General features: G+C 37.9%; 1 protein-coding gene across 1 annotated transcript in view; it reads right to left on the bottom strand.

Annotated features, from left to right (window-relative positions):
- LOC132951483 (uncharacterized) overlaps positions 1-12,832 on the bottom strand; it is a 124,828-nt gene extending 111,996 nt beyond the window's left edge. Inside the window, exon 1 of the mRNA XM_061023309.1 lies at positions 12,312-12,832. Within this exon, the coding sequence (XP_060879292.1) occupies positions 12,312-12,494 (183 nt within the window). The 5' untranslated portion in view covers positions 12,495-12,832. The remainder of the gene's footprint in view (positions 1-12,311) is intronic.
- Between the last annotated feature and the right edge of the window lie 232 nt (positions 12,833-13,064).

A 13,064-nucleotide genomic window follows, 5' to 3' on the forward strand; every position in this document is an offset into this window, starting at 1 on the left:
ATCTGGTCGTCGGCGATAGCGCATTCAGGTAACCCTTTTTACCGCGATTATTGTACACGATGTACCTATAATATATTATACAAAGTCTGGTGAACCTTTTTATTTTTCTCCTCCCCGCCGTTTCGTGCCCAGAAGGCGTCTACAAATATAATATATAATTACGAGGGTCAGCTGTCAATGCGCGCCCATTGACAAATGCGCATACTCCGTTTTATTATACACATACATATATAAGTAGAAATGTAGAATATAATATATTAGGTATAATATTTACTACACAGTTACATTTTACAGGTACAAGGTACTGCGCTTCGTTATATTCTCGAGGATATAGTTTTTAATACGACTGTTATACACAATACACGATTTAACTGGGAGAATAATCTAAAATATAATACCTTTTGTTTGTGCGCAAAATTATACAAAAATATATAAAAAGGAATTATAGCATCGAATACCTACGCTACATACAGCCGTTTACGCGTTCTATACGTATAATATACCTTTGGTACCTAGTTTAACACCTACGTATAATGTTCAGTAATGTGTGTATATACATTTCATATTTACTTGTCATGATATTGTTTCTCTTCTCGAAATTATAATTGACACAATGTACAAGTCGAAAAACGTAGACGCGATTTCCTTGACAGTTGACGGGAATAATGTAATTCATGCACGCGGTTGAAAATGCCAAAAAATCCATGATAAGAGACACTTGCAGCGTTTCAGCACACACTCTCGTGCGACCCGGGGCTCATATACTCGTATCAATATACGTGTAACGTGATAGGGGTGCACATTGTACTAATCGTTAACCTGCTGCTTATGCGGAGGGGGTATTCGGAGAAACCATTTTGGAAACGCCATGTTTAGCGAGAGTTCTCTCCTCCAACCATAAAAAAAATTGATTTAAAAAATATATTATGGACACACGCTGCAGCGTCACCCCCGATGCGTATAGTATTACCTGTTACGACGAGGAGAACAAATGAGCGCATCCTACATAATGTTATTATACGACCACGTTGACGGCGCATTTACGTCGCGATTAGCTCGTGAAATCTGACTCTGACCTAGTCGTCGGTATAATATAAGAGGAAAGACGCTTTACTTTTACACACGGCGGCGGCGGCTTCGTTGGGCACCGGCATGAGTGGGATGGTAATATGGTTTGGGGGAGGGGGGAGGAGGAGTGAGAATCTTGTACGACACAATAGTATATGTATATATATATACATTTATAAATAGATGACAATCGGCATCGACGGCGACCGATGGAGTGATAATACTCCTATATGGAAGAGCAGAAATAAGAAAAACGGAAACAATGGACCTTTTTGCTCGTGACAGGACAAAAGGTAGGTAGAGGAGGAGTCCCTGAGGATTCTGTAAGAGTGTATGTAGCGACGGAATACGAGATAGTCTGTACGAGATCTAATTACAAAAAAAAAGAAAAGAAAAAAGATGATGTATATTTTGTTTGGACGGCGTGAGTGAGGTGTGGGTGCGGGGGTGGTGGAGAACACAATGCGGGTCATAGTTGAAACCAATTCAGCCGCTCGCGCGCGCGTAGAAAACTATCATTTTATTGTTTGTCATTGTTAGATATGTATATGAAATGTAAAAATAATATAAAAACAACGAATCCGGCGGTACGCGGCGCGTTCAAAAACAATATGTATACCATTATACACACCGAGGCGCCATTGTTCAGTAATAAACGGATTTCGAACAGAAATAACAATAAAAAGCGTATACATATTATATTTATATATAGTATAAAATAATTTATATTATACAATGTGCGCCTAAACGTTTTGGGAAAATCGAAATCTCATATATATAATATTATCGTTGTGCATACATATACATATATTGTAACAGCGAGGTAAACATAATAATGTACTCGCCCGACCGCATTAAAAGGTCGCCACTGGATGAAGGGTGTGGGGATTGTGTGAGGTGGAAGGTGGGTTAGTGGGGCTGCCGCAGATCGTGTCGTCCACAGACGTCTGGCCACCGCCCTTTTTTACCTTTGAATATTTCGCATCACTTGACAACCACCGCGCACAAAAGGATTCTTCTACGGCAGACACGTATATATACTATACATATTATATATACTTTGTGCGAAATGTAAATTCCCCGGCAAACCCTACGGCTGCGGCTGCGCGCCGCGGAATTGCGTCTTCCACCCGCGAGTCGTGTCGGACCCCGCAGCAGAAGGACGCCATAACAATATAGGACTGTTGGGTACTTGGGTATGCTATCCCGGTGTACGAGCTTACGATGAAAGGGGAGCAGCGACTATATAATATATATTATATGTACCGCCAAACTGCGCAGTTTGTTTTACCGAATATGTGCAGTACAGATGCGGTGCCTATATAGTATTATATATACCAGTACCAAATATACCTATTAATTACTATGGTTCATTTACAAAACGTAATCGCGCGCGTACCCTGGATTTTCCGAGACGATATGCCCATTTGACTGAACGATAGTTGCTCGGTGATAGGGTTAAGAAGAAATATTTGAGCAATATAACACACACGACGAGCGCACACATAACTCATTTATGTAGATGCGCGCGCGCGCGTTACGTACTTATAGGTATATATTATTATATACTGCACACACGGGAGGGCAACTGTCAGACCAAGACAAATCGGACTGCCGCCGCCATAATCATAGCCAGCTATAACCTCTGCCAGCCAAGATTCGTTTTTATTATTATTTTTCTTTTTTTAATGCTACCTACCATTTCAAAGCGTACATTTTAATACGTATACAAATATATATATATGATGTGCAGCAGCTGCCTGCCGTCGAGGTACATGATATAAGCCATATATAATATACTGCACACACGCGGTACATAGCCGTTGCGGGTAACGAGAATGATTAAGAGTCAAAATCCGTGCCGTGGATCGTAAACGCGGAATCCGAGTCCCAAACGAATATCTATCATGGGCACCTATATATTCCTACATATATATATTATGCACGATGAACTGTAATACCGTATAGTGTACCAATATAATATTATCATAATAGTATAATGTTATTATGCGCACGTCCGTAACACGTCAAAGATATTATAGATAGCGCGACGTCCGTCTGGGCAGAGACGATATTATAATAATATTCTTCCCCGACGCGCGCATATACAATATATTATATTATTATTATATACTGGTAATATCGCGGGTCCTACTCCGATATCACGGACTTGTATAATATATGATTTATGCGCTCTCAATAAGTACCTATAACTATCCCCATGTATATTTTTCCAAAGCAATATATTGACATATAATACGAGCGCTCTCCGCCGAAACGGGTCGGAAACACGCGCGAGCCGCGGCAACGACCGTGTTCAAAATATATTAGACGATGGGTCGTAGGTTATTAGTATTAGTATTAGGTACCTAGTTATACGAGCCTACGAGTTTGTATAACGATTGTATGGGTACCACATTGGTACGACGACTCGGATTTTCGTGATGAAATGGTATAAAAAGTTTTCGGCACGACAAGTTCGACGCAATGAGCAACCCTTACCGACGTGCACGTTTTATGGTGACAGTCGAATATCATAATAAACTTTCGCAAACTAGCTAGGTAAATTTATTATCATAATATAATATACCTACCTACCTATGTATTTCGACGGGGTCGCAATAAGTTTTTCGTTCTCGAAACAATAACTACACGATGATGACGTGTACCTCTACTCGTAGTAAAAACTTGGTCGGACGCGAGAAATATAGGACAAGTATAAAACATTGTAATATCTAACCCACCTGCCCACAATGCACTATATGCGTATACTAAACCGCTGTACTTTAAACTTAATTAATATAATATGACTAAATAATATACTACTCACCCCGTAACTCACGTAAGCAACGCAACCCACGGAGGTATAATAATACGCTCTGTATACAAATACGTATCAAATATAATAATAATAAGAACCGCGTCCGTAAATAATAATTAATACATTTACTGAAATCCTAACGGGTGTATTGTACATATTTTGTACGACGTGTAAATGGTAAATTTATAATATATTATTGTAATACATATTTATAGGGTTATATAGTAATATAGTACCTACATATACACATTATCGTTACACAACATATTATTATATTTGTATATACGTACGTAGAGGCACGTTTGAATGGAACACATTGTATACACACATATTATATGCCTACGTGTCGCGCCAGACAATTGTGTCGAATACGGTACAATATTATTATAATATATATAGGTGTACGCACAACGTCGTGAAACGTACAAACTCTGTTTTCGAATATAATATACATATTATAAAATAAAACGGACGTAGGTGCCTGGGCTGCAGTGCGCATTGATATAATATCATTATGTATATTATTACTGAAGAGTGTATAGCAAAGGAGGATGTAATATTATTATTATATAGATCCGAATGAACCGTGCGTGGTGCGTATGGGTGCACGAGCGCAAGGTCAACGGCGCTCGCGAGCGATCCCAACGCGATAAGTGAGAAAAGACGCCGGCGAAACATGGCTGCCGGTGTTTGTTTACACAAGAGCCGGGTGACCATTATTATTATTATTATTACGATCGGTATCGGGCGCGAGAACCGACGACGACGATATCTGGTCGTGAGCACACGAAATTCAATTTACGGGCAACACACGATAATATAATATGTATAATAATAATAATATGTATAAGGCCGAGCTGGTATACCACGACTCACACACACACACACACACCTGGACGGTACGGTATCATATTGTTATGTACACAATATATTATAAAAATAATAATTATTGCTATACACGGTAGATAAGTCTTGCTATACCAGCTACGTTATACGATATTATAAATTATAATATCACAGAATTTATTCTGTGATAATATCGTATATATTATCTGCAGGTATTGTAGGTACATAATATTGCGTATGTCACTTTATTCGAATTTCGGCGATATTCTTTCCGCAGAGTATAAAATATTATGTAGGTATACCGAGATAATAATATTATGAAGTGGTGGCTCGTGCTATGGTATGCAAAGGAGCGCGTGAAACACTAAAAAAAATTATAAGAACAATTATTATGATTGGTTATCGTGCGCACAACAAACGGTTTGAAAATTATTTATTAAAAAAGACGTCTTTTGTCATAGACAAGCTTGCCACTGCCCGTTAACGATTTTACGCAAAGCACAAATTCGTTATGGACCGGGCGGTGGCCGAATACCTATACTAATATTATATTTACACGCCCCGACACTTTGCAGGCTGATAACACCCCGTACCTGTTCCATTTGTGCAACGGACCAATTTTCATCGTGCCTCGACAATCGATAAAGAGACCATATTTTGTCTTACCATTCTAGAGGTTACAAAAAAAAAATTAAAATATAGGTAAAAAAAATTGTCATCATGAAAATTGTGTGCACCGCCTCGCGCGCAAAGCCCACGAGCCGCCGCTGAACTAATAATAATAATATAATATAATATGACGTAACGCGCGAGTTTCGTCATTATTACTTACAATATTACACAATTATCATTGTCGATTGTTGTGCTATAATGTTATAAATTATAATAAAATACGTTCGCGACTGCAATAACCGCTCAGACATTGTTCGTCGGCTATATTATATTTCAGCAAAGGTGAATGATATTGTTGTGACGCGTTTGCGGGAAAACGTAAGTATATAATAGCTGTACACGATCATTATAATTTATAACAATATTATATTATTATTATTATAATCCCACGTCGCCGGTATCAGCATTTTTTACGACATTTATTTGCGTCGGGTTGTTATATAATATTATTATATTTTTTCAACGCGCGGCGAGTCGTTAACGACGAATTTTTTTTATCATTTCACAAAGATTATATTTCAAACACGATAAGCGGTGCACGGTAAGCGGAACGCGGCATGCAGTCGCGTACTGCATAAGGTTCGCTGTGACGGCTGCTTATTGCGGCGGCGGCGGCGGCGGAGCACAGCGAGTAGTTTGAAGTGCACGCACCGCATCACGTCGTATGACATGATATCGTGTGCCGTCCCGCATTTTTGTCGTATATTATGCATATTATAATAGGTACTGCACTACCGGCTGCGTCCACGCATCGTTTGAAATTTTCGGTTTTCATAGAAACTCCGCGGGCCACACCTCGTAGGTGAGGTGCGTGCGGCCTGGCCACGGCGACGAGTGACGTTCGTTCTCGTACGACGTCCCTGCGGGTACCGAGTTACGTAATATTGTTATTGCATTATGCCGTACCGCTGCAACATGTACGCCTTATTATTGACCCGATACGAGCGGACGACGACGGCACGCGGTTGAAACGTAACGAAAAAGCTCATATAACAATAATATTACGAGACAGACACATCCTAGGTCGCCGGTACAGAATAACGAAAAAAATGGAAAAGTCACATCGAAAGTGCGCACGCAGATAATAGTTATTATACTATAAGATGCAGGTACAATGTACCTGGTACATGGTTAAAATATCCTTGAGACGGTCGTCACGGACCCACGTGTTTTATTATACCTAAGTACATATTTTTATCGCATTACATTACCGCTCTGGTTGCAGCTCGGCTTGGGTGTACCTTATTCGTGACGGAGGTGTGTAAAAGAGCTGATTTTGATTAAACGTCAAAGACGACTTCCAACGCACACGCTGCTGACAATTACCGCTCCGAAACGAAATAAGTAATAGTCGTCGTTTTATTAAATAGAGGATAAACGTCACCGTAGCATTAAATGCGACTGTCCAAGCTAGGTACCTACACTACCTTTATAATAAAAAACGTATAATATTAAAATATAATATATAGTTATATATGAATAGGCTACAACCGGCGTCCGGCAACGACGCATTCCCTCGATAACGTACGTCTGTATCTACAAGTTATATATTATAATTTACAAAAATAATTGTCATACACATAGAAAGCGGTTTGTCTTACAGTATCTCGATCGGTCTTCCCATGTATTATGCAGATTTTGGCTAGAAAATTAAATGCAGAGGTACTATGCGCATGACGATTTCGTATACAGAATACGATGACTATCCGACTGCAGCAACAGCCATAGTATATTATATATTATAATATTATGAACTAGACGTCGCGCTCTCTGTGGGATCTCGCGTTTTTTTCCTTACGTAAACACATTATAGGTAGTTTTCGATCCGTTTACGGCTCGTATTATAATTATATGCACGTTGCCATAACCCGCACCACAGGGCCTAAATATGATGATAATAATATACAACGACGCTGGGCGCTTAATTATTTCCTGCGCGGCGTATATAATAATATTATATAAAATATATATCGTACCTACATAATATTATTATTATATTTCATAAATATATATATATCGTATTATATTATTAAATATACAATATTACTATTATAAACATGTTTGCGCGGCGCGTGCGCACGACCAGATGCTACGGGAGAGGACCTCCGAGTCGCGGCCGTTTTCACTGGGGTTATAGGTGATCGGAAAAACATTATATCGCGTGGCCGACCGAAACTCGCGCGTAATCGTCGTCGGATCGTAAAACACCACCACGACGGCGGCGTCCCCTTCCACGTCGTCCGTAGACGGTAATTTATTGGCAAGAGCCCTACTCGTCGTCCCGCGCCCGCGTCGTATCATTATCTCCGATAAACGTTAATCAAATTTTGACGCACGCAGAGGAAAAGTAAAAAAAAAAATAAACAAAAAATAAAAACGTTTCCCCAACACATGCACATGCAGCACATACGGACGAAAAAAAAAACCAACTGATTTATTGCTCTCCGTTTATACTACAACAGTGTCCACACACAAAAATCCATTCCGTCGTATACATATATAATATTATACTGCGCCGGCGTGGGTTTCCTTGGGAGATATTCTTTTTCGTGAAACGAAATTATTGGGTCCAAACGCTCACATGCGCGCGCGTTATGTTATTATTATTATTCCACATTTTTCGGGCAGCTCTGAATAATTTTTGATAACATTATGTCGGAATAATTTATTTATATTGATCCCGAAAATCGCCCAAAGCTTTTTAACCCCGCGCACGCCCGATTACAGACAAAGTATATTATTTATTACGTCAATCAGTTTTTTAAGCACTTGTTTATACACGCGTATATTTGATTTGTGTGCGTACTTAAAAAATAAATTTTCTCTATAAACATAATAAATATATAGTAAACGACGAAATAGGCACTACATATAGTATAGTACGTTAAGGTAATATATAATATAGGTGATAGATTTATCCTGTGACAGAGTGTATATTTTAATGTGGCCGAAAGTAGGTATACTGATTCGGGTTTTGACGAGTAGATAGATGATCGGTAAGATACCTATACATAAATATCGTAAAATAAAATAACATGTCGAATACGATGAAAAAAAAGTTTGAATCAACGCCTCAAAGCACATGAATACCTATATAATTATTATAGTATAGATAGGTATTAGGTATACTACTATACTATATAGTAGGTAATACACCAATTCCTAAAATATAATAAAATAAAACCGTACGATGTTTAGTGGATTTATGTGTAGGTAACTAACTATATAAGGCACAAACATAATATTATGATTAACCGAGTTTTTCTGACAATATAGGGACGTGGTCGATTATATACGGCGGCGACGCGACATCTTCTCTCTGCGCGTCGTAAAAATTAAGAAAAAAAAACAATAATAATAGTAATAAACAATGTAGGCGCGGCGCAGCGGTGTTATTCCTGCAGAGTATTTTAAGAATCCCGAAACGGTCGCGTCCATCGTGTGCATGTAAATTGATTCATTATATTATATTATATTATTATACCGTATACCCGGTCACCGCGCGAGTACCATATTATAAGACAGGCGCGTGGTCACAAGACGACTCGGGAGTGAATCGCGCGCGTATATAATCCATTATGCGTGGTTGACGCGCGTCCGAGATAAGTACACACGCACACGGGAATACTCGCAAACAAGTACGACAGGTAAAATACGGGGCTGGAGACGATGTATATGCGCGGCAGAGCGCGTTAATTATGCTCGTCGTATTAGGTATATATTGTATTCATTACGCACACCTGCAACGGGCCTTTTTAACGACGACGACGACGACGACGAGGGAGAAAAATCAAACGATTGCGGGTGTGGGTGGGCGGTAGAGAAAGATAGAAGGAAAGTGACAGCGAGAGACAGAGAGACAGAGAGAGAGAGAGAGAGAGAGAGAGAGAGAATGAGAGAAAAAAAACGCATATTATATACACACCGATAAAGCTTTTTTATTCTATACGGACCCACGCGTAGGTGCCAACGCGTCGCAAGTGTAATTTTTCTCGGGTGCAGTGAGCGGGCGGGAACAACCAGCGTATCTCATTATATATCTGTATAAGTATATTATTATTATTATTATTATTATGATGACGGTCGTGAACCAAGATTTTGTCATCGTCGTAGTTTTGTTTATTTTTTTTTTTCAAAACGCGTCACCGACCAGTGTCATATATGACCGACCGACAAACAAGATTAATTCGATTATTATAAAAACTATACACATTACGTATAGTATACATACGTATGTACATTGTACTATATGCATATATCTGAGTACCAAGCGTCTTTACATACACACGTACAACCTATTCACGCTCAAAGTTAAAACGGAATCAATGAAAAATAGGCCTACGCGATAATTAAAACGTTAAAGTTTCGATTTTAAGTCGAACGCAACTATTATATACCTTTAGCTGCAATATGAAAATTAATAAAAATCTGTTTATCTAGCCGTTATTATAAAAAACAATAGCTAAGACGTGTTCTGAATTTCTAACCTAAACGCGATAAGCGATAATTATATATGACAATAAAATATTATGTATAATTATATTACAGGCTCAGCGAACAGATGCACCGCAGCAGACACTGCAGATAGAGCTTTCAAGATTCAGACGCTGGTTTATGTGGTCACACAGTTTGGTAAAAAAAAATAAAAATCTTTCCCGTTCGAATTTTGATAGTTACGGATCCGGGGCCATATGCGTTCCTCGAAATACGCTAAAACTCAGTCAGTTTTTATGTTTTTTTAACGCGATTTTTATGTCTGACACCAACTACAACACTACATAATATACAAGACACTATATATAGGTGTTAAAGAGTATATTATATTAAACGAGATACAATCTTTGCTCGCAACTATATTACTACTATATAGTACTATAGCTGTTATTACTACTACTACTACTTCTACAGACTTCTACAAATTACAACTACTTTATATAATAATACATTAATACTACATATAATATTCTAATAATACTCGATAGGTGCATTTTTTTCACGCACATGATATTCACTAGTTCGTTCGAAACATTATGTGTATATTATAAAACATCACGTGAACGAGTAAATAAATCCGCCACCGCTCAACTAATTAATTAGGACGTATATTTACTAACGCAGTCATCACGCGGAGAAAAATTGTTATTGTTGGCCTGTTATAATATAATAGTAGGTACAAAATTGAAAATATACGTAGTCTTAGTTACAACGTTTCTATAATAATATATTATATTATGTGTTTAAAAAAAAATCTAAATTTCGTGTTTTTTCACTACCACCGTCTTTATATTATTTATTGTAGCGATGTACCTAATACAGAGACAAATTTTAAATAATCCAAAACTATTACGAGGACATAAGGCGTCAAACGAATAACAACGCAATATAGGCTCACTAAGCTTCTTGTCTTATGTCCAAAACATTTTTTTTTTAAATACCGAAAATTAGTCAAATTGTCATGCATAATGAACGAATACGTGATTATTGTGAATCGATTAGACATGTCTTTTTTGTTCCCTGTGGTTACTGTGAGGTGTTTGAATGAAACGTTAAAATACGATACGCGACAAGAATAAAATTAAGGATTCGAAAATAATTCCTCATCGTGGCATTACGTCGGATTATTGTCTTGAGCAAGACTGTTGGAATTTTCGATAATAAAAAAAACTAATAATAAAAACTTAATACAAATAAATAAAATATGTATAGATATATGATTTTACGTAGATATAATTAATGTTTATATAATATTATAATTTATATTAAAATTAATAAATGGATAAAATAATCAAATCAAATTTTGACAGTCAATACTCAATTACCTTTATAAATTAGATTTCTATGGTTTATTAATCGGAAATAGATATTATAATGTATATACAAAACAATATTAATTGAACTTATGAAATTCAAAGTTAAAGAAATTAATGTGTTATTTTAATTAAAACACACAAGAATTTTGCTATAATGAAATATTACATTAAATATATTTTAACTTGATTTCTTTTTACCGTTTTCCACCCTATTATAATTACCCGTCTAATATTTTAAACACTGAAAACTTATGGTGTATCGTAATATCGTATAATATAGTATTTACCCCGGTATTTACTTTTTAATTCGTATATTGTGTACTGGGGTCTAATATGCAACCTACCTACCTATACGATTATATTGTAAACATGCAATTACACTGAATAAACCCTTTGAAAGTTTAAGACATCTCTTACCTACCGATTACTGTATTCAACATTGTAATTGAAAATCTGAGTAAAACCTATCTTTGACTAAGTACTTATCACACGACGTCTATCGCAATCATGTCTCGAAAAAACACGTAAATATATCATTAAAATACTCATCGTATTTTTTTTACCCATACAACAGACCTAATAGTCTGAACAAAAACAAAGTTAAGTAATAGTACGACATTCAAAATCACAATAATTATTAATTTCTCTGAAGAATTGTGCACATGCATGCATGCATACATTTAAAGCCACGATCCATCAAAAGTAACGTACTCGACGGTGAACAACCCTCGTCGATTTTAGCGAAACGCGTATATCGTTTGAGGAATCCCATCATCAAAGTGTGAACCTTTTGCCACTATTTAACGCAACATAATATTATTTTAAAACGCTGTTCTTGATCGATTTGCAATATTTAAAATCGCAATAGTTTATTTAATTTTTAGCTATATATTTACGATATTTACGATACGGTTTATCGAGACGTAGGTACGTAGTGAAATAAAACGGTGGCGGCGGAAAACGAGTTGTCGTCTTATATATATAGGTAAAGAACCGTTCAAATAGGCATTTGAACATTTCTGAAATGTCTGTGCACCGTCGACACTCCAATACATAGGTTCCTATTTTATATTATGATAAATGACACCACTGACCTTGTGCAAACATCCTGCCCGGCATTGGGCCACTGTGAGTGGCGAAGCTTTCATCAAGTCCTCGTCGGCGTACACCAAGTCCTGTACCGCCGCCGCTGTCGTTCCGCGGAACAGGAGCAGCAGCAGCAGAACAGGAGACAGGGCGACGGCTGCGCGAGCCAGCAATCCGCGGGAAACGGTCATGGTTTTCGCAGGTGATCGCAGGGTCGCCGAAGACAAAACTTTTTCAAAAATCCTATTTCACCGCGTCAAACGCAACCGAAAGACGAACCCGGACGATATTATCACGAATTTTTTTTTCACGACCGACGACTGTTACTATTGGATTACGTACAGATTATATTATTACGCGTTGCGATCCGGCTAGGGCGGCGGTATGGGTTAATTATTATTATAATATTATAATTTATTACGAAACACGTCGATAACTTAACGGCCGAGAACACGACACGAGCAACGGACACGACGCCACGACGGTTAGCCGAACAGACAACGACTGACTGCTGGACCGATAACGTCGTCGGCAGGACTGACCCGGTGCCGGTCCCCGCGCAACCGTCCACCAAAAACGGCCGTTAGAGCGCGGCACCAGTCGATGCACGTCGGTGTGCCGCCGCAGACGATTTGGGTTCGCGCTCGTAATCGGTTGGTTTAGTCGGTATAAACCTATATCGTAATATACCTAGGTACTAGTAGCTAGTATAAGTACAACGGTTGATTAAATATACTATATTATGTATATTTAATCAATGA

This window comes from Metopolophium dirhodum, chromosome 8, assembly GCF_019925205.1.
Source record: "Metopolophium dirhodum isolate CAU chromosome 8, ASM1992520v1, whole genome shotgun sequence".
Lineage (NCBI taxonomy): Eukaryota > Metazoa > Arthropoda > Insecta > Hemiptera > Aphididae > Metopolophium > Metopolophium dirhodum.